Raw genomic sequence first — 23,473 nt, 5'->3', positions numbered from 1 at the left:
GTCTCGTTACGTATGTAACCCTGGTTCCCTGAGTTGAGTAAAAACAAAGTGAGTATGGCCAGCTACGCAGCATCTCATTCCCTATGTCCCCTAAATATGTAACCAAGACGTTTCCTTTCATAGTTCACTTCGACACTGCATCAGAGCTGATGCATTGGGAACAGTAGGGTGTGAATTACAGGGTGGTTTGTGGGGGGCCTGACCCCAAAGAACGTCAAAACGAGATGTTGGAGGGTCGTAAGAGGTACTCGTATCGTACTATGAAGACTTATTTCTAAATTTTAAGATACTTTCTATAGAGCTCTGTTTGAATTAAAGTTATAATTTCAGCCACCCCTAAAATGTGTCATTCCATTGGCATTACCTGAGCAGTTCAAATAAATCTGCTATAAAACTTGCATTCAAGGACGTGCATTCATTATGTGCATACCAATTGCCATTAGCTGCCAACTGTATCAGCCCATGTAGCAAGCATATAGCAGCACACAAGTGGACTATATATATATAAAAAATTAAGTTGACTCCTGTTCCAGCAGAGAGAACATAGGAAACAGAAGTGAAAACTCTCATCCAGATTATAAAACCTGACAAAAGTATGCAGAGAGGCCCAACCTGCTGCCATATAAGTGTACTCCAAGGATGCACTTCTAGCCAAAGCCCACGAGAATGCCACACTCCTTGTAGAACGAGCCCGAATACCCATAGGTAAAGGCAAACTGCGCACCTCATAAGGACTCAAAATTCCATCCATAAGCCAATGAGACAGCCTCTGCTAAGTGACCAAAATCCACTGGTTCGGCGACCAAAGCACACAAACAGCTGTTCTCATTTATGCCACTGGATAGTGCGATCAACATGGACACACAAAGTTATAACAGGGTACAGCATATGCAGCCACTCACTCTCATCTGACCTGAATGGGGGAGGAGAGATAGACTGCAAAGAATGACCTGTGAGCAAAATGGGGTAGAAGCAACCTTGGGTAAAAAACTCAAGCGGGGTCTCAAAACTAACTTTGACAACCCTTGCACGAAATCTGTAGACAATGTAATGACCGACAAGGCATGTAAATCCCCAACCCTCTAAAATAGTGCCAATGCCAGAAGCAGGGCAGTTTTAAGGGTCAGAAATGTATCAGAAACTGATGCCAAGGGCTCAGATGGGGCATGCAAGAGTGCCTCAAACACCACCGACAAATCCCCTGAAAGGACGTGAACAGGTTGAAAAGGCCTTAACATGTGCAGGTGCATAAAGTGTGAGACAAGAGAATGTCTACCGATTAAACCCCATTCATATGCCACTACTACTATGTTCTTCTGTTATGGCGGAGACATAAACTTTAAGCATTGCCGGTGCAACCCCGACCACCAAAATGCTCCTGTAAAAACTCCAGCACTGAGCCTACAAAGACCCAAGTGAAAGCCCAGATCCCGTATTTCCTGCCACCCAATTTTGCACTTTTTTTGGTTTGCCGTGAGTCCCACCCATCTCAATGACCTCAGGTGCTGCTTCCAATCATTACTGAAAATTATGAGGTCATCTAGAAAGGCAGCGGCATAAGCAGCATGCAGTCTGAGGATTCTGTCCATGAGCCGCTGAAACGTAGCTGGGGTCCCAAAAAAAATGAACGGAAGCATCACAAATTGGTGTACTCCGAACGGTGTGGAAAATGCCATCTTTTCAGGAGACATGGGAGTTAAGGGGATCTGCCAATATCCTTTGTTAAATCTAGTGTCAAATAAAAGCGAGCCACGCCTAACCGATCAAGCAGCTCATCAATCCATGGCATCGGGTACGCATCAAATTTAGACACCGCATTGACTTTTCTATAATCCACACAGAACTGGACTGAGCCGTCGCTTTTAGGAACCAAAACCACTGAGCTGGCCCAGTCACTGTGGGATTCTTCTATTACCCCCATATCCAGCATGGCCTTTAATTCTTCCCAAACTACTTCTTTGAACTCGGGTAATCTGTAGGGACGACTAAGTACCACTACCCCTGGTGTCGTGTCTATATGGTGCTCTATGAGATTCGTACGACCCGGAAGGGGCGAGAACATGTCGGAGAATTCTCCTTGCAACCTGGCAACCTCTGTGACTTGGGATGGTGAGAGGTGGTCTCCATAAGTGACCGGGCTTTTAAGTTCACCTCCGGGCCGAGCTCCTTGCTCTCTAGAACCACAGTCACCATCTCTCCATGGTTTTAGGAGGTTGAGGTGGTAAATCTGATGTGCTCCACCTCTATCCATTCGTTTCACCTCATAATTGATTTCCCCAACTTGCCGTGTCACCTTTCCACTTGGCAAGTAATTTAGAGCTTGATGTGGGGAGTAATACAAGGACTTTATCTCCTTTATAGCCGAGTACCCCTATTATACAGCCAGCTTTGACATTCTTGAGCCTGGAGAAAATTCTCCTGTGTTAATTGCCCCAGTGTGTCTCATTATTTCAGCTTCAAAAGTCCTCTTGCTGTCACGGTGACGGATGACAAACGCAACTTGTTTAGAATCAGCTTTGCAGTTTTTTAGTATCTCGCATAAGATATCTTCAACTGTTTGCCCTTTTGAACAATAACAATGATTGCTCGTTCATTGCCACAGATGCTAACGTTAGCATTGTTAATTTGCTATCGTGTGCCTTAACTCCGCTCTGCCTTTGACGTCACTCAGCTCGTTGTGGCTCCGCTCTGTTTTTCACCTTATTTCCTGACCCGCACCTTCTCATCCTAATTTTACAATGTTGCCAGTTAAAACACACACACAGCACCATCATCATCAGCACTATCTGATCGCAGCCGGGTCTTCTCGGATCGACTCGGGTATTACACACAATGTTAAACAGACCTGGGACCCGCAGCAATAGAATGGGACCCGCCCCGGGCCCAGCTGACCATATAAAACGTGGATCCAAACCCGTACAGAAGACCTTTAAAATATGGATATGCGAGTGCAATGTCTGGCTGGAGGCATTGACCATCAATCACTTTCATGTGATTAAAGGCGTGCCGAAGGGTCTCGTCTCGTGTCTGCTCCAGAGGGAATTCCCCTGCAGGGAATCCTCTAAGGGCTATGAAGCTGAGGCTTCTCCTCCCTTACGTCCTCCTGTTGTGGAGCTGACATAGACAGCCCCTAGCACCGCCTCCCCAGCCAGCGAATCACACACCACACACCGATACATTTTGTTTTAGGACCCATCCACACACAGATTCCCCTTAATAAAGTAGTAAATGCCGGCCAATTCGTACCCAAAATTAGTGGGAGGCGGTGACTAACCACCGCCTCAACACTTGCTTTTGTCCCCGAGAATAAATAATGACCGTCACTACAGGGTAATTTTGAATATCCCCATGCACACACCTTACCTTCACCCACCGGCTCGTATCCAAAGCCTCGGACTGAACCAAGCTTTGGTGAATGGAGGTTTGATTACAACCTGAATCCACCAAGGCTTGGTATGGTCCCTCCTTAATATTCACAGGTATCCAGTACGCTCCTGCTCGATCAGGGGGCAGCCTGTGGTGCGTCAGGGATCCATACCAATGTCTCCACCTTCATCACGGAGCATCGGTCCTGGAAATGCCCAGATTCTCCACAACTCCAGCAGACTGGCCCAGACTTCACACCCACACCATGGCAGCGGATTCACCAGGGAAAATCAGCAGGTTGAACGGCCTACGGGACCGGGGAACCGGTTTTGGAGTCGGAATTCCCTGTTTCCAGGGAATAGGAACAGGATGAGGTAAAGGAGAGGGGGAGGGAGGAGAGAGAGAGAGAGAGAGAGAGAGAAAAGAAGAGGGCTTGTCAGCCCCTGAATACGCCGCCATATTGTCTGGACCGCCCCATCCAGTGACGCCAGTCAGTGGTACTGGACCCACTGCACTGTCCCTTTCGGTAGCCGGTTAATAAACTGCTCCTGTACCACAGGTCGATCACTGCCATGGCGTCGCGTTCGGCTGCCAGCAGCCAACACCGGCAGGAGTCACGGAGCTGTTGGGCAAAGGCAAATGGGTGGCCACGCTCGCCAAGCGTCAGCAAGCAGAAGTGCATGCGGTGCTGCTCTGCGCTGTGGCCGACCCGTTGCAAGATGGCTCGCTTCAAGTCCTCATACACCTGGAGGTTGGACGCAGGAAGATGTTGGGCCATGAATTTGGCTTCCCCAGACAACAGCGGCAGTAGGGGGGCCGCTTCCATGCTCCAGCCATCCACTCAAAGATCTCGAGGAAAGCCTCTGGGTCGTACTGAGGTCCTATCTTCATGAGCGTGATGTGAGGAACGGCCATAAGGGAGTCTGGGGTCATGGCTGAAGACCCCTACTGGTGAACCAAGCTCCGTAACACCTGACGGTCCTCCGCTTGAGCCTGGAGGAGCACCTGGAACCGCTACTCCTGTTTCACGTGCAAGACAAGCAGAGTCTGATGTTGTGTTTGGTGGAGGGTCTTGAACAATTCGGCCAGCAGCGAAGACTCCATGATGACCACTGTGAAAGATCACTAGCTCTGCACTGAAGGAGGAGGTGGGGGCTAGGTGAACAATCCAACATAAGCCTTTTATTTTTTATACTTTTCAGTATAGCACAAACTGGTAGCGTTTCAGCTCAACATAAACGCACAGGTGTCAATCATTACCGTTCTTCCTCTCCCGGCCTCGCTCTCCACAGACTCCGCTTGGCCACGCACACATCACCACAGAGATATTTAATGAGACAAAACAATATAGGACTAGTCGATAAGGCTAAAACAGTTATGTCGCGAAATCATCAATCACCCAGTTATAGAGGGCAAGAAGTGATTGGATCCATTTGAAATTGATTGGATTGAAAGAAACTCCATTCAAAAAGAAAGTAGTTTCAGAGGTGGAGCAAGTTATTACATTCTGATTACAAAGACAAAGAAAATAATTAAAAATAATTGAAATAAAAAAATCATTGGAATAATGTGCCCCGATGAATAATTCACAATAAAACCAGGAATGTGTATTAAGAAGGTAAATGGAGTCAATTTAGATTTCATGCTGACTTTAAAGTCTGTTTCATTCATATCGTACCCTGTTCGCCACGTCCCATGCTGGACCATTCGTATCATGACATACAGTATTTGAATGGTAATTCACTAATCCATAAATCATTTAGAAGCAGTCCACATAGCAGATCACAGTCAGAGCCCACGCCCACATTTATAAGCAGACTGACCTGAATAAAGGCTGCTGATAACTTTTAGGGTGACTATGTTCTCATGTAAGATTGCAATTCACTCTTGTATGCCTAATTTTAGCTCATCTGTTCCCAAAGGCTAATATACCAGAAATGGTCCATGTGGCCCAAAGCCTACACACTGTTCCAGAGCAATTTTGATTTACAGCAAGATATTACAGAATAAATGTAACAGAAATTATGCTTTTGTGTTTCTGCAGCTCAACTATTAGAGAATGGCACTAGCAATGCTGAGGTCACAGGGTTCAAATTCCAGAGAACGCATATACAGAAAAAAATTACATCATGAATGTAATGTATGTTGCTTTGGATAAAAGTGTCTGCAAAAGGTGCAAATGTATATTTCAAAAAGAAATGTAAAAAAGAAAAACAGCATATAATGTAACATATTTCAAAGTTACATCCCACTTCTGTTTAAAGCCGGCTGTACACTATAAAATTTTGATCGAGATTTTGCAATCTGAGACAAATTTGGGGATTTGTAAATTATTTATTTCATCATAGGACAAAATCGGCAGTCTTTGATCACTTGGTATGACATATTCACTGATGGCCGATTAATTGCCTTTCTAAATTTTAAACCCTTCTTACACTGATGCTGAATTTTCTGTTTGAAGTGTTTGGATAGGAACAAAGGATTCCTAAGGCACTATTCACAATCGCCCACCGTCAATCCAAAGGTTTATTTACAGAGAATGTGCATTGTTTTCTTTGGACTGCGAAGATAAGAGCTTTTAGTCACGTGTCCTGAGCCGCTATAGCTACAAAATCCAGCCTGTTGGTGGCGCCAGCACATCAAAAGTTGCTTAAGAAACCAACAAAAAAGAAGAACAACTAGGAACTGGCATTGAAGATGGATGTGGAGCCAGAGATTCTTTTACATATATGGAGATAACAACCTCTGTGTCTCTATCAGAGGAGAGAGTGTAATGGCTAGTAATGGTCAACTAGCGTGTTACGCCAGTGAGTCAACTTTGGGGATACCAAACAAATGAATGAGGAGAGCCTTAAAGTGACACCTACCTGTCGCAAAATTGTGACTTCTCTTATAAAACAGCAATTGTATCATAGTAAACACCACACATACTGTATTTAATTCTAAAAGGATTGTTTAGTGTAAAACATGTTGAAGATTACCAGACTGGTGGTCAATTCATTAAATGATGAGCTGTTTCCTCATAAAAGAAGTTTATTCAGCGTACTGAGGCATCTCCTCCATAGACATTAATTCAAAAAGAACGACCTCTTGTCTCCTCGCCAGTGTACCACCACTTAGCTATTTTAGGCTAAGCTTGTAGGCCTACCTATTAGAAGGGTTCTGGTGGAGCTGCTCTTGTCTTTGGTATCTGAGCACAATAAATTATTTGATATATCCCACAGCGGCTACAAAAATGCGGAGAGGATGGAGTTATGGCAAGGAATTGCAGAAAAAAAGCAGAATAAATGGTGAGTGTTTATTAAATGTATTTTATTTGAAGTATTCTTGTGATTATGAAATTGTTAGTAAGCTTTACTAACGTTTCATTAACATTTGTCTGTTGTGAAGTGGAGTACATGAAATTTAAATCAAAAAGCTTATGAGATACACAAAAATTAGTGGAATAAAATTGCTTTTCGTTAAGTGCCACCTATTGTTCAGGAGTGAATTTGCTTTTTATATAGCCTGAGAAAAAAAAATGTCATTTTCGTGTGAATAGACCTTTCAGTGGCAGTTCATCTCGCAAATTCGGCCCGGATTTGGTGTGAATAGGCCTTTAGTCTCCAAAGAATTTCTGACATTTTAAGAAATTTTGGTTATGACTGGTATTACGAAGGCCATCTAATGATAGACCAATAGGAGTACATCACTTTTTATACTGTAACTGTTTATAGTTCTGAAGAATGAGCAGTCTACAAATTCCCTTTTTAGCTTAATTTTCAGACACTCCAACTTCTATATACTTTTCTGCGCAAAACATTGTAAACATTAGCACAAGGGCTTGCTTAGGTTTGTGCGGTCCTACATCAATTTTACATGTTAATGAGGACGTAAGAACGTGACACCACTGATCACCTAGTCAACAATCAGTGTGAAACCCTGTTTCCTCACATTCATTACAAGTGATCTAAGAGGCCATCACAGCCTAGTACCAAACTTTCTCTTTGAGCACATGGCTGCAGATGGGGGACGGATTTCATAGTCTTCAGAGGCTAGCAACAGCACCGTTCCGAAGGGGTTACCATAGCAAAAAAAGAGAGAAAATGCCAACTCGCATCAGGAGCCTCAATTTAATCAGAGTCTTTGATATTTGAGGCATCATTATGGTGTCCCGGCAGGCCACTCATGGAATGCAGACATGATTTTTTAGCCAGATGGAGCATGGCTTTATTAAGCCACGCTGAATAACTTCAGAGAGGCTGGCAGATAGTGACAGATTGGCACACTTGCGGTATGTGTTGCCATCTTCTCCTAACAGACCTTCTCTCCCAGCATGATTTTTACAGTTCTTCTTAACCCACTCTCTGCTCTTTTGTTTAACAAAGATTTATGTTTGCCCAGACATTGAGTACACACTGAGCGTTTGCCTTAAAAGGAGAAAATATGCTGTTTTGGTGGGAAGCAAGATGGATACATTCCACAAAACTTCACAAGGGCCTATTTGAAGACACGACTGATTGTTGTTTTGCCGGTGTCTCTAACAAGCATGTTAAAAGAAATGTCAGGTGTTGCAGCAATTGCTCTTAAAGGTCAGTGTTATGCATCAGCCCAGTAAAGGACAAAAGAAGTATAATTGTAACCTTTCTGAAATGTTTGTGCTTTAAAATATTCAATTGGGAGCATTGTTAAGTCTGTGGCTGCAACACAATTATTGTTGCAATAGATGTATTATTGCTTCCACCATTATAACCTGTGACAACAGCCAAACTGTCAATTAAAATAAACTGCAACCATCTCTCCAGTTTCACACAGAGATTAAAAAAATAAATGATGTTAATAAAATTATGCAACCCTGTCTATGCATGGTGTTTCTAGTCATATTTAAAAACCCCATGAAATGGCTTGACAAACAGTTTTCTTTCCTGAGTTGACTTGTTTCCATAAAAAACATTTAAGAATAGAGCCCCTTAGAAGACAGGGATGGAATTTATTTTATTAAGTTTTGCATTTTCTTACAAAAAGTTTCCTCACAATAGCTTGTGTTCCCTCGCAATAAGTTTTGTGATCCCTTGTAATAGTTTTGGGTTTCTGTGCCAAATATCCATCCATTATGAAAATTAAATATGGTTCCCTATCTGTCACTCACTCGATGTTGTGTCGATGAAGTGACACTAGGGGTCACTCTTGGGAGCCCGAAACACCTCTGATCTTTGAAAAAAGGCCAATGAGAATTGGCGAGTGGAATTTGCATGCCACTCCCCCGGACATACGGGTATAAAAGGAGCTGGTATGCAACCACTCATTCAGATTTTCTCTTTGGAGCTGAACGGTTGCATTCAGTGCACTGAATTCAATACCTCTAGAAAAACTCACCTCGCTAAAGACTGCTGGATTTGACGGCGCATTTTAGCGGTTTCTCCCCCTCTGTGCCTGTGCAGTGCAGAGAATGCCCCTGGGCGCTTCGGCAGAGCAAAAAAGAGTATATTCTGAAAAAAAGAGTATATTTTCCATTCATAAAAGAGCGCCACACACGGAATGTCTTTTTAAAGATGCCCTTCCGTTTGTGTGTTATTCCTGGTTGCGGTCGCTATCTCTCCGCTTCCGATGGCCACGATCGCTGTCTTACGTGTCTGGGCACTGCCCACGCGGAGACATCGTTCGTGGATGGATCATGTCCTCATTGCGAGAACATGACCATGGCAATGTTGCGGTCACAGCTTGCATTCGTAAGAAAGCAAGCCACCCCAGTGGCTCCCCGCCTCGGTCCTTCTACCTACAGGTATGAGGCCATGCCGGTTAGCACTGGGTGCGATTTGGGGACCTCAATGGGACCACCTCCGCCGGGTATCCCCCCACGGACCTCTCATTCCCCAGCACGCTTGCTTACCCCGATCACATGCTGGGACGAGATCGCCGGCTCGTCTCAGGGTGGGTTCGACATCTCGTTTGGCGCCCCGAAAGATGATAAGTTATCGAGCGCAGCATCAGAGAGCGGGCTCGTCCCGTCTGACGCTGAGGCTTCGGCTGGGCTTCCTCCTTCGGAAACGGTCGCCCAGTCTCAGGCCAACGCGGAAATGATGGATATGCTTTCCCGGGCGGCCGTGAGCGTCGGGCTAGAGTGGAACCCTCCACTCTCCCCTGAACCCTCGCGGCTCGATGATTGGTTCCTGGGCTCGGGGCCCCGCCCCCGTTCCTTTCTTCCTGGAAGTGCATGAGGAGCTGACGAGGTTGAGGGAGGCAACTTTTACTGCCCGGTCCCGATCTTTCAGCTCCCCCGCTCTCACTACCCTCGATGGTGGAGCGGCCAGGGGGTATTCAGTGTTCCCCCAGGTGGAAAAGGCGCTCGCGGTGCACTTATGTCCGCAGAGCGCCGCCACCTGGTGCGAGTGCCCGAAGCTCCCATCCAAGGCCTGTAGGTTTACGTCATCTCTGATGGCTAAGGCCTACGGTGCTGCTGGATAAGCCACCTCCGCCCTGCACGCCATGGCTCTCCTGCAAGTACACCAAGCCAAGGTGCTAAAAGAACTGCATGAGGGTAGTTCTGACCCGGGATTGATGCAGGAACTGCGCTCGACGACCAACCTCACTCTCTGGGCGACGAAAGTCACAATGCGGTCTCTCAGGCAAGTGATGTCCACTCTCGTGGTCCAGGAGTGCCACCTCTGGCTCAACTTGGTAGAGATGCAAAAGGCCGACAAGGCACGGTTCCTTGACACCCCCATCTTCCAGGTTGGCCTATTTGGTGACACCGTCGAGGACTTTGCCCAGCATTTCTCGATGGTGAAGAAGCAGACGGAGGCTATATAGCACATACTGCCCCGGCGCGGCTCAAGATCCCTCACCCCGTCTGCTCATCGCCAAGGGCATCTCCCTGCAGCAACATCTCCGGCTCCACCGCAGCCCGCCCCCATGGCCCAGCCCCGGCGTGCAGCCCATCGCAGGAAGCAGACACCCCCCGTCTCACGGCCGGCCGCCAAGAACCGAGGAAGGCTTTGAAGCACCCCTGAGATGGGTGACCCAGGGGCAAGGAGACCCATCTCTTTGGAGCTGGTGCACAGACCACTCCATCCCCTGGTGGAGGGCCGGGAGGAGAATCTTTTGTTTCCTTTTTTGCCGCATGCCCCAGAGGCTGCGGTACCCAAAGGTTCGGCAAAAGAGCAGTTTCCTTGTTTCCTGGGTCACATGCCCAGTGTGCATGGCCATCGTCACAACTGCCATCCACCGTTCCTATTTGGCAGGGTTGGCACTCCAGCGGCGGATCCCCCGCCCCTGGGCACCCAGCTGTGGCACGAATACCCCCACACGGGATTAGTGCCGATGGACTTCGGGGACGAGACTCCTCCTCCCCCTCCTCTGCGAATCTCATGGTGGGCGGCAAGAGCCAGGTAAGTGCTTTGATGTCCCTCGACTCAGCACAGCCACGGGGCTCGAGTCTCCTCGACGTGGCACCTCAAGCTTCGCCCCGCCACGAGGCCCCGCCTGCCAGTACGGGACAGGCTCTATCACGTCTTTCCATAGAAGGGACGCAATCTCCGTACGCAAAGCAGCGGCGTTCTCGCCCTTCACCGAGGTGAAGCGGACAGCGTTGAACCTGGGCAGGCGCCTGCCAAACTTAATCGCGTAGCCGAGTCGGATAGTCCTGGTCAGCCACCACAACGGGTTGGGGAGCGCTAGCCACACCCCCAAGATCTGGGTGAGGGGGACCAAGGGGACAATCGCATTGGGCGAACCAGCGGGTGGGGCCTCAAGCCTGAGGAGCCACTGGTGGCCGTGCTGATTCGGGGACATCAAAGCACTTACCTGGCTCCATATACCCACCATGGGAGCGGTCTGGGACGGGGGAGGAGGAAAATCGTCCTTGCGGCCTGTCGCAACCGTCCTGTCGTGGGCGTGATTGTGCCACAGCAGGGCGTGCGGGGACGGGGGGCCCACCTCTGGAGTGGTGTACCTGCCAAAAAGGAATGGTGCCCAGCGGTCATGATAACGATGGCCATGGACACCGAATGTGTGACTCAGGAAGTGAGGAAGCTGCTCTTTTGTTGAAAATGTGGGTACCGCAGCCCCTAGGGGGTGCAGCGAAATCAACAGAAAAGGTAAATAAGGACTTTCCACCCGGCCCTCCACCGGGGGATGGAGTGGTCTGCTTACCAGCTACTGTGCAGCGGGTTCCTGGCTCCCTGGTTTGCCCGTCTCGGGGGTGCCTTGAAGCCTTCCTTGGGTTCTTGGTGGCCGACCATGAGACGGGTGGCATCTGCTTTCTGCGGGTGGCTCCACGCCGGGGCCGGCCTACAGAGGCGGGCTGTGGCAGAGCCGGTGATGCTGCCGCAGGGGGACGCCCTTGGCGACGAGCAGACGTGGTGCAGGACCTTGAGTCACGCCGGGACAGGATGTGTTGTATGGCCTCCATCTGCTTTTTGACCGCCGAGAATTGCTGGGCGAAATCCTCTACGGTGTCGCCGAATAGGCCAACCTGGGAGATGGGAGCGTCAAGGAATCGTACCTTGTCAGCCTCCCTTGACTTGACCAGGTTGATCCAAAGGTGGCACTCCTGGACCACCAGGGTGGAAATCACCTGCCCAAGAGACCGCGCAGTGACCTTTGTCACCTGGAGGGCGAGATCGGTCACCGAGCGCAGCTCCTGCATCAGTCCTGGGTCAGGACTACCCATGTGCAGTTCTTTGAGTGCCTTAGCTTGGTGCACTTGCAGGAGTGCCATGGCATGCAGGGTGAAGGCGGCCTGTCCAGCAGCACCATAGGCCTTAGCTGCCAGTGATGACGTAAGCCTACAGGCCCTAGACGGGAGCCTCGGGCGGCTCTGCCAGGTGGCGGCGCTCTGCGGGCACAAGTGCACCGCAGCCACCTGATCCACCTGGGGAATCTCTGAGTATCCCCTGGCTGCCCCACCGTCGAGGGTAGTGAGAGTGTAGGAGCCCACGAAACAGGTCCGGGCAGTAAAAGGTGCCCACCACGATTGCGTGAGCTCATCATGCACCTCCAGGAAGAAAGGTACCGGGGCGGAGCGGGGTGGGACGTGGCCGTGAGCAGTGCTCTGGGCCCAGGAACCAATCATCAAGCCGCGAGGGATCAGGGGGGAGTGGAGGATTCCACTCCAGCCCGACGCTCGCAGCCCCCTGGGCAAGCATGGCCGCCAGCTCCGCATCGGCCTGCGACTGGGCTACTGCACCTGAGGGTGGGAAACCAGCCGAGTCCTCTGTGTCGAGCCCACTCTCCAATGCTGCTATCGACAACTCATCCTCTTCGCGAGCTCCGAATGAGATTGCGAACCCACCCTGAGACGAGCCCGCGGTCTCATCCCAGAACTCGACCGGGGCACACGAGCGTGCTGGGTAATGGGAGGTCCGTGGGGGGTTTCTCAGCTGAGAAGCTCTCATTGAGGTCCCAAAATCACCCCCAGTGCTAACCATCTCTGCCTCATACCCTTAGATGGAAGGAGCCTCTGGGGTGGCTTTCCCTCTGACGAAAGAAAGCCGCGACCGCAATGTTGCCATGGTCATGTTCTCACAATGAGGACACGAACCATCCACGAAAGATGTCTCCACGTGGGAAGCACCCAAACACGTGAGACAGCGATCGTGGCCGTCAGAAGCGGAGAGATAGCGACCTCAACCAGGAATAATACACAAACGAAAAGGCATCTTGAAAAAGATGCTTCGTAAGTGCCTCTCTTTTAGTAGGAAAATATACTCTTTGTGAAGGAAGAATATACTCTTTTAGCTGCTGAAGCGCCCAGGGGCGTTCTCTGCACAACGCCGGTGCAAGAGGGGGAGAAACCGCTGTTATGTGCCGTAAATCCAATAGCTTCACTGGATATTAGAGGTGAATGGATCAGCAGAGTAATTCAGCTTGCTGAACACAACTGCTCGGCTCTGAAGAGAATTATACCTGTATGTCCGGGGTAGTGGCATGCAAATTCCACTTGCCAATTCCCATTGGCCTTTTCTCAAAGATCAGAGTGTTTGGGGCTCCCAAGGATGACCCCTAGTGTCACTACATCAACACAACGTCCAGTGAATGACAGATAGGGAACATGAGGGAGACAAAATGTGACAGTATGCTTAAAGGTTTGAAATTAGTTTTGTACACAAAAATATAATTGTGCCACCATATTAATTTATTTCATTATAAAACTAAAATTTAATTTAAAAAAAAGTTTTTGAAATTGATGACTTGGACCAATTAATTAAGAAAAGCAGCCAATAAGTGCCCAACATAGATGGGAACTCCTTCAGTATTGTTTAAAAAGCATCCCAGGGTGATACCTCAAGAAGTTGGTTGAGAAAATGTCAAGAGTACATATCTGCAAATTCTAGGCAAAGGGTGACAACTTTGAAGATGCTAAAATGTAACACAGTTTTGATTTATTTTGGATTTTGTTTATTCACAACATAATTCCCATAGTTCCATTTATGTTATTCCATAGTTTTGATGACTTTACTATTATTCTAAAATGTGAAAAAAAAAAATAATATATATATATATATATATATATATATATATATATATATATATATATATATATATATATATATATATATATATATATATAATAAAGAATGAGTAAGTGTTTCAAAACTTTTGACCGGTAGTAAATATATATATATATATATACACACACACTACTGAGAAAAAAAAAATATATATATATATATATATATATATGGTCAGAATGATTATGATCTTTATTACTATGGTTTTTCTATTAATATCATGGGTAAAATATGGTTACTGTAGAATATGGTTACTGTAGTAAAATGTCCTGGTTACTTTTCTAACCTCCGTTCCCTGATGGAGGGACACTAGGGGTCACTCTTGGGAGCCCGAAACACCTCTGATCTTTGAAAAAAGGCCAATGAGAATTGGCGAGTGGAATTTGCATACAAGCTCCCACGGACATACGGGTATAAAAGGAGCTGGTATGCAACCACTCATTCAGGTTTTGTGCTGAGGAACCGAGACCAGGTCCTGGCCATTTCAGCGGGTAGTTCAGCGTTGTGGCAAGAGGGACACAATGTCTCGTTCCCTCCATCAGGGAACGGAGGTTACGAAAGTAACCAGGTCATTCCCTATCTGTCACTCACTCAACGTTGTGTCGATGTAGTGACACTAGGGGTCCCTGTACAAAACACCACAACTAGCTGAACTGTGTTATGTGAAGTGGTGGTGTGTGACGGGCAGACTGCTGTGTGCCTCGTAGCCAGTGCACCAGGCCGTCACGTAACCTCCCCCAACACTCTTTATGAGCATCGAACAGTCCTTCAGGACAAGTTGACTGCTCAACAAATAGGGACAGGCTGGCCCAGCCGAGGCCTCTTTTCCTTCTCTTTTCTCCCCTGAAAGAGTGGAATTTGTAAACTGACTGGGAGCCCTAAGTGTCTACGTCGGGGGTGGGGGGGGGGTCACTCCCAAGGGGAAGACACCACGGAGACCACACCCCGTTGAAAAAGGAGGGGGGGGGGTACTTCAAGTGGAAATACATCACATGGTCTTACCGAGTCTTGTCGGAAGTATGTCATGTGGAGAGTCGCATGGTAGGTCCTGCCCAAGGGGGGAGGAATTTCTACAAGCATGGCGACTGGAGCAGAGGGCCCTCTGCACAAGGAAGACGTAGTTTACCAAGAGGGAAACATTTTGCGGAAGACATGGGGTTACCTATGGGGAACCACCACATGCGGAGCACCTACCTCAGTACAGGGCCTTACCAGTGCACTTACTGAGCCGGCAGCGAGTTTCTACGCAAACTCACCTGCCACAGGGCTAAGGAGGAAATTCATCCAGGGATCACACTCTGTGAACACTACTGGGAGTCAAGAGCGCACGTCTTCCCCTCAAGGGAGGGGAAAGGCGCTATGCGCAAGCGGTACACCCGGCCAGCTGTCCCAGAATTTACTTGCTTGTGCCTGCCACTACACGGGACGAAACCGACTCAACCCAGAGATTGTAGAACCTCGCAAAGGTGTTGGGTGTTGCCCAGCCCGCTGCTCTGCAGATGTCTGCCAAAGAGGCACCACTGGCCAGGGCCCAGGAGGCCGCCACACTCCTGGTAGAGTGGGCTCATAACCCCGCAGGGGGTGGCACATCCTGAGATTGATATGCCATAGCGATGGTGTCAATGACCCAATGGGCGATCCTCTGTTTGTAGACAGCGCTTCCTTTCCGCTGTCCACCAAAAGAGACAAAGAACTGCTCAGAGCTTCTAAAGCTCTGTGTGTGATCCAAATAGATGCATAAAGCTCGCACCGGTCACAGCAATGCCAAGGCTGGGTCTGCCTCCTCATGAGGCAGTGCTTGCAGGTTCACCACCTGATCCCTAAAAGGGGTCGTGGGAACCTTGGGGACATAGCCCGGTCAGGGTCTCTTGCCATGAAAGTGAGCGCAGTCAGGAGGGCAGTCTTGAAAGAGAGTGCCTTAAGCTCAGCTTACTCCAAGGGCTCAAAGGGAGCTTCCTGTAGACCCTGAAGGACTACAGAGAGGTTCCACGGGGGAATGAAGTGCAGTCTAGAGGGGTTCAACCTCCTAGCGCCTCTCAGGAACCTGATGATCAAGTCGTGCTTCCCCAAGTACTTACCATCTACTGCATCATGATGAACTGATATAGTGGCTATATACACCTTCAAGGTGGAGGGGGACAGCCGCCCTTCCAACCTCTCCTGCAGGAAGGAAAGCACCGATCCGACTGCACATCTCTGGGGGTCTTCCTGTCGGGAAGAACACCACTTAGCGAACAGATGCCACTTCAAGGCATAGAGGCGCCTCGTAGAGGGAGCCCTAGCCTGAGTGGTAATTACTGTAGTAACATTTTTGTGGTGAAAACAATGGTTTTAAAAAACCATGGTAAATGTAGCCTATCGCAAATTAACCATGGTGTCACCTTAGCAAAACTAACCATGTTTTTGGCAGAATGTTTATCAATTTTATTGTTTTCCTGTATTGTAATTACATTTTTTACCAAGAATGTTATAATTTAAATATGGTTACTACAAATATTATAGTTGAGCTATAATTACTGTAGCAAAACCATGGTAAGTTTTGTATGTCCAGCCTTCCATAAATAAAGTAATGAATGTTAATAAACAAACAAATCAAAAATTATGAGCATGAATCATCATTTTTTATTGTTTTAGTGAGGTGTAACGGATTCACACTATGGGCAAGGAGGAGGCGGGAATCAGCTGAGCAGTCAACGTTAACTTTTAATAAACAAATGAACAAAACACAGCATAAAACTGCTTTCCAGCATAATACAAAACACACACAAGCCTGCTGCGTGCGTCTCTCTCCCTCGAACTGGTGTCCCTGGCTCCTCTTTATCCCTCTCCCAGCTGATTGGGCTGATTCAGTGCCGGGTGTCCATCGTTACGGCCCCGCCACTCCCTCCTCCTCGTCACATGAGCCTATCCACTACTCCATGAATGGTTAGTATTCATGAATTCCAACACAAAAGAATGTGACGTTTTCACAAAGATGGTAGGCTTCTGGCTCACGACCAAACTCCACTCAGCAACAAGAGTAAATATCCACCAGACATAAACACAAGGAGTATTGAAATGTTCACAAACTGTGAAAAAGAGACAGTGAGTGGGAGGAGATGAAGAGCAGAGGAAAATGACGGCAATGCCGGTGGATAAGGCAGGCTTCATATAATACTGCTCTAGAGATCCAGCTGAGGAGAAGATGAAAAGATTCTCAACAGTGCAGAGAATCGACTCTGCTTTCCAGTTGTGTGCATTTCATTACAGTTGTCTGAACTTCATCGAACTGGTCATGCATTATATATAGTTTTAAAGGCTTAAAAACCATTTCAAATGCTTATAATATTTGTCATATTTCATGTACAGTCTTCCGATTGACATCTGAGGACAAAATAATGATCCTAAATTTATCTTGAAAGGGTGCTGTAGAGCACAACAGTCTGGTTCTGGAAGTAAAAGTCCCATTCAATTTTTCCACAGACGAATTGATTTTCAACGATAACATATAAACATTTTAAGACAGACTTACCGTGTGCTCCAAGTTCATTCAACAATGGTAAATGCTTCCATTGAAGCCATCCGTCTGCATTATTTCAACTTCATTGTTTAAAAATTGTGTTTGATAGCGGAATTCCTGGTAAACAACTACATTACCCATGGTACAGCAGAGAACCGCAGCCAACAAAGCCCACGAACCGTGCCTCAGAGGGACCGCCCACTCTCATGACGCACTGTGAATGACGTTATCAAGTCGGCCTCCCTTTACCCTTAAACTACTTATCTAATTGTACATATCTGAATGTTATGCAATATATGTAAAATATATATAAAATATTGTTTCTATGCTTATAATCAACAACCTAAAATCAATAGTTTGATATATTCCCATAATTTTTTATTCAATTGCATCATTCGCAATGCTTCATGGGATTGTAGTTTGTACCCTCGTGAAAGACAGTAAGTGCACAGCTTTGTACCTTTGTCTTTTTTTTTTGTCTAATTTTCAAATACTTTTTTGCCTCAAAACAAAGTTTGTGATGTTGTGATTCACCCTGGAGCTGGTTGGTTTGGTTCATGGCTTATAACTCTATTATGGATGATTTTATGAAAAGCCTATGCAAAAAATGTATTGGAAAAATACTTCCGGAACCCAGATGCTGAATAAGTGGGTGGGGCACTGTTGTGCTCCAATATATGTTACTAAGAATTGTCTTTTATATATTTACATATTACATTAACTAGTGGTTAAATCCATATCTTCAGAAGCAATATGAGAGATGTGGGTGAGAAACAGATCAATATTTAAGTCCTTTTTACTATCAATCTCCATCTTTGACCAGCCTCAACCAGTAGGTGGCTGAATGTGAAAGTGAAAGTGTAGATTTTTAGTAAAAAAAAAAAAGAAAAAAAGAAAAGAAAAAGTATTAGATATAGATTGTTTCTCACCCACACCTATCATATTGCTTCAGAAGATATAGATTAAACCACTGGAGTCGTACAGATTACTTTTATGCTGCCTTTATGTCCCTTTTGGACCTTCAAAGTTCTGGTCACCAATCACTTGCATTGTAAGGACAGACAGAACTGAGATATTCTTTTAAAGATCTCAGTTTGTGTTCTGCAGAAGAAAGAAAGTCATACACATCTGGGATGGCATGAGGGTGAGTAAATGATGAGAGAATTTTCAATTTCAACTATAAGTTTTTATGAAAAAGTTTAAACAAAGAAACATTTTGATGTAAAATGAATAAGAAATGGTAAAGCTTCTATCTTTAACTCTATAATCAAATAAGCAAATTGTGACTTTGACCAAAAAGGTCAGATTTCCTTACTTCCATTGAAGAACAAAAGATGCTCTTTAAACTTTTCAATTCAACTTTTCGCTCAAATTGTTCTGCTGAAAATATAATTTTTTATAGAACAAACTATTACATTTAGAAAACGTTACACTCTTCTGAACCACATTCTGTAGGCAACTATACAATGTCTTCTACACAATGACCACTTGCATTATACAGACATTTGTGCCTTATTTGCCAGTTTGCACTTTACTATAATTTATATATACAGTATGCTATATTACTATTTGCACTTCTGGTTAGATGCTAACTGTATTTCATGGGCTGAAACTGACATTCATTGGCATTCACTTGTACTCTGCGCAATGACAATAAAGTATAAGCTGACATGTTTACGATGCAGAATAAGATTTAGTTTTCAATGCATTTGTTCTGTTTTAAATAACAGTATGAACTGTATTGTTGTCTGCATTCGAATATACAGTTTTTCTCTGTTTCAAAGTTGACACACAGAATCAACAGGTAGAAACAGCAGACATGCTGGCTGTTATGTACAAATGCCTGCCTATATTCATAATCCATATTAGAAAAGTAATGAATGAAAGAAAAGAGAGGGGTTTGATGGACGACAATGATTATGCTACTCATGCAGAACTCGAGGTGTACCACTGACCAAGAGCACTTGCATAAGATTTGATTTATATGTGCAGCACAATGGATGCGTCACTAAAATATTGCATGCATAATGGCATCAGTAATACAAATTATGAATACTTTAAATTGATGGTCACTTTCATCAAAACAACTGCATAAAACATTCATCACATATAAGTGACACCTACTGTGGGCTCTTTGGGTAGAAAGGAAGCGTGACATGATTGAGATCGTGAATGTCAAAGGCTGTTGGTTCGGCTGAGATCGCTTGTCTCTTGGTCCTCTGATGTTCTTGAAGGACGCTCTGCTTGTGGACTTGTTGAGTGGCCGGTCTGATAACTGATCGGTATTTGTCCAACTCATTCTGGAGCTTCTGAATCAGTTCATCTTTTTGGTCAAGCTCTAACTCCAGTTCATCAATAAGCGCGTCTCTCTGTCTCAGTTCCTCAATCTTCTCCTGTAACGCGTACTGGAGATCGCGTAAAGTACCCATGTCTCCCCAGAGTAAATGATCCACAGCCGTCACCAACTTAGCGAATACTCCGTTTTCGGTCATGAAATTAAAACAAACCGCTTCTGTCTGATATCCCGTGAGAATGCCGCAAAATACACCTCAGGGATACACCGGTGAGCTTTCTGATCACTTATATCGGAGGAATGAGCGGGGAAACACCCACGGCGCAAGCAAGCATCGCATTCGGGAGATGAAGTTTCACACGGCATTCATTTCTTGTCCAAATACGTCAGTCGCAGCTGTGGAGCGCGTCGAGCGCTAAAGGAACGCCATGAGCGCGCAGTGAAAGCGGCTACCCTGAAGAGCCAATGAGAAAAGACATAAGCGCGCACCTGTAGCCTACCAGCCGTGAAGAGCGTTCAAGTGCGCTACCTTACAAGAGCACATGAGAGCCTTTAGGCTACAGGGAGGTTCTACTGCTGGAGGACAGTTTCCTTTCCTTTAATCAAAGTGAACAGCTATGTTCAAATGCAGGCTACATAAAAACAAGGGATTGTTTTGTGACTACAGCCAGGAATAGTTCACCCAAAAATGAAAATTCTCTCATCATTCAGTTACCCTCATGCCATCCCACTTTCTTTCTTCTGCTGAACAAAAACAAAGATTTTTAGAAGAATATCTCAACCCTGTAGGTTCATACAATGCGTCAATGGTGACCAGAATTTTGAAGCTCCAAAAACACATAAAGGCAGCATAAAAGTAATCCATATGACTCCAGTGGTTAAATCCATGTCTTCAGAAGCAATATGATAGGTGTGGGTGAGAAACTGAACAATATTTAAGTCCTTTTTTTACTCTAAATCTCCACTTTAACATTCACTTTCAGATGTGAAAGAGAAACTAAACAGGCACCACATGTGACTTTCAGATGTGAAACTGAAAGTGGAGATTTAGAGTAAAAAAAGGACTTAATTTTTTAACTGTTTCTCACCCACACCTTTTATTTTGCTTCAGAAGACATCGATCTAACCACTGGAGTCTTATGTATTAATTTTATGTTTCCTTTATGTGACTTTTGGAGCTACAAAGTTCTGATCACCATTCATTTGCATTGTATGGACCAACAGAGCTGATATATTTTTCTAAAAATCCTTGTTTGTGTTCTGCTGAAGAAAGAAAGTCATACACATCTGGGATGGCGTGAGGGTGAGTAAATGATGAGAGAATTTACATTTTTGGGTGAACTATCCCTTTAAAAAATATATATATATATTTATCAAAATATATGATAATACACTACATGCTTGTAAATGAGCTTTGTGCATTTTGTGCTTTTTAACATCCATTGGCAAGAAACACAAGTTTTTAAAAATATCTACCTGCAGTTTAAAGGGGCCTCTAATTATTATGAAACTTGACATATTGCACAAATGTCACTTTCATAAAATGGACTTTGAAAGATGCTAACCAATACTAAATTAACTGGCAAAGGTGATATAAAATTACAATAATGAAATGTTCATAAAATCTGCTGGCTATCATTTTGGATGGTTTATTTGTTGTTGTTGTTGTTGTTGTTGTTGTTGTTGTTTTACGTTTCATTATCAATATTGTTAAAACCTTTTGTGCCTATTAAACTCAGACTTTCCAATGTAAATGGTGCATGAGTAAAACGCAAGAAGGTGTACAGCTATACAGGTGTATACCTACATTAAAATTACTCTCTACAGTTCATTTTATTCTATTTGTTGGCTTGTTTTTAATAAACAAGAACACATTTTACAGTAGTGTTCATGTTACTATGTAATTACATTGGTAATTACAGAGTAATACAGCAACACCATGTTTGTTATATCTAATTGCTTGTGGAACTCCTTGCAAATATATTTTGTTAGTGATATTATTACTACTTTAATTATATTTACATATGTACTGAAATTATCATTTACACACACACACACACACACACACATAATAATAATAATAATAATAATAAATAAATAAAAAATCCATCCTCTTTAAACACTGTTTCAATTATTCTGCCTAAATTTGAAAGGGATCTTTTAAATTTAGACATTCACCATGAGTTGAAAAAGAGGGCAAATATGTTACCCTTTTTTTGTAATATCATATATGCAACATCTTAATGATGTCCATTTCCTGCATCCCTAACAGTAGGCTATACAAAGGGATAGTTGACCCAAAAATGAAGCCTCTGTCAGAATTTACTCACCCTCATGACCTTCTTTAATAAAACACAAAAGGAGATGTTAGGCAGAGTGGCACAGCCTCTTCCAGCATTACCTTTCGTAATAAGTGCGGGGTGGGGTTACCATAAATCTTCATCTTATGCTATTCTATGATATTAAAAGGCATGTCAGGTGTAAAGGCTTATGCAATCCTATGAGCAAAAAACATTATAGACTTAAAATGACTAAATCGTTAAATTTAGCTATATGAAGACCACCACACCAAAATGTAAGTCTCTTTTATGAATAACAGTCATGTCAAAAGTTGCTATACAGGAGACAAAATGGATCAAAGGCGTCCTCTAGTGGAGAAGACCTGAAGCACACTTCCCAGACAGAGATGTCATAACATTTTTATTTATACACAAGTCTATTCTTACATATATGAGAGCTCACTTTGAATCAGTCACTCTAAAGCTGTATTAGGGTAGCTGACATTACATTTCAAGCATGTGCCATGCTGTGATTCATTTAAAACAAAATGTTTCCTTTTCTTCTAAAATTATTATACATGCCACTTGGATAACACTAAATTAATTGAGAGACTACATAGAACATTTGTACTGTTAAATGTGTATTTGTCACACCACATGACCATTTAAAAAAAAAAATAATGAATGTAAAAGGTGATTGAAAATAGTCAAAAGCTTAACAGAGGTGGTAACCAGTTACAGGACCTAAAATATTTACTTTCCCTAATAGTGCGAATACAGGTGGGATACTTTTTTTAAATTTTATTGAATAGTCTAATCAATTCCAAGAAGTGTCCCACTTTACCTATTTTCACCCTATAGGCATATATAAGTAAATGTAACTTTAAATATTTTTTATGTTGAATAAAAAAAAAAATTAAAAAGTTTGTGGATATGTTAAATATCAACTATCCATTACAAGATATTTTAGATTAGGCTATAAGAATAATTTTTTTTATTTTATTAAAGGAATATTCAGAGTTAAATACAAATTAAGCTCAGTTGACAGCATGTGTAGCATTATGCTTATTGCCACAAAAATTAATTTCAACTCGTCCCTCCTTTTCTTTAAAAAAAAAAAAAAAAAAAAAAAAAAAAAAGCAAAAAGAGTTACAGTGAGGCACTTACAATTGAAGTGAATGGGGCCAATTGGTAAATGTTAAAATACTCACTGTTTCAAAAGTATAGCCACAAGATGAAAACAATAAGCATGTTAGCTTGATTTTAATGTAATAAAATTGTTTACTAACCTTTTCTGTTTAAAGTTTTGTAAAATTTTACAACTTCATTTCCATGACAATGTAACCCTGTAAACACTGTAAATCGACAAACAGTGATCTAAACAACTTTACAGCTCAAATAATACATACGTTTTAACAGAAGAATTAATGTAAGTGCTTTTATACAATTATATATAGCCAAGGAGCTTGTTGATTATATAAGGAGTTCTACATTAGAACACACAGGATCAGAGAAGAGGGTGGGCACTATTTGTCTAAGAGATCGT

General features: G+C 44.3%; 1 protein-coding gene across 2 annotated transcripts in view; it reads right to left on the bottom strand.

Moving 5' to 3' along the window:
- The window catches only part of prkg1b (protein kinase cGMP-dependent 1b), a 282,644-nt gene that overhangs the window by 252,163 nt on the left and 7,008 nt on the right, over nt 1–23,473 (bottom strand). The window contains exon 1 of one of the 2 annotated variants that reach the window (XM_051673735.1): nt 19,480–20,241. The exons of the other annotated variant lie outside the window; for it this stretch is intronic. Within the exon in view, the coding sequence (XP_051529695.1) occupies nt 19,480–19,847 (368 nt within the window). The 5' untranslated portion in view covers nt 19,848–20,241. Of the gene's footprint in view, nt 1–19,479; nt 20,242–23,473 lie in introns of those variants that run through there. 2 annotated transcript variants of the gene reach the window in all.

The sequence above is a fragment of the Myxocyprinus asiaticus genome, chromosome 36, assembly GCF_019703515.2.
Source record: "Myxocyprinus asiaticus isolate MX2 ecotype Aquarium Trade chromosome 36, UBuf_Myxa_2, whole genome shotgun sequence".
Lineage (NCBI taxonomy): Eukaryota > Metazoa > Chordata > Actinopteri > Cypriniformes > Catostomidae > Myxocyprinus > Myxocyprinus asiaticus.
The sequence above is the reverse complement of the archived record's forward strand: the minus strand, read 5'-3'. Positions and strand labels throughout refer to the sequence as shown.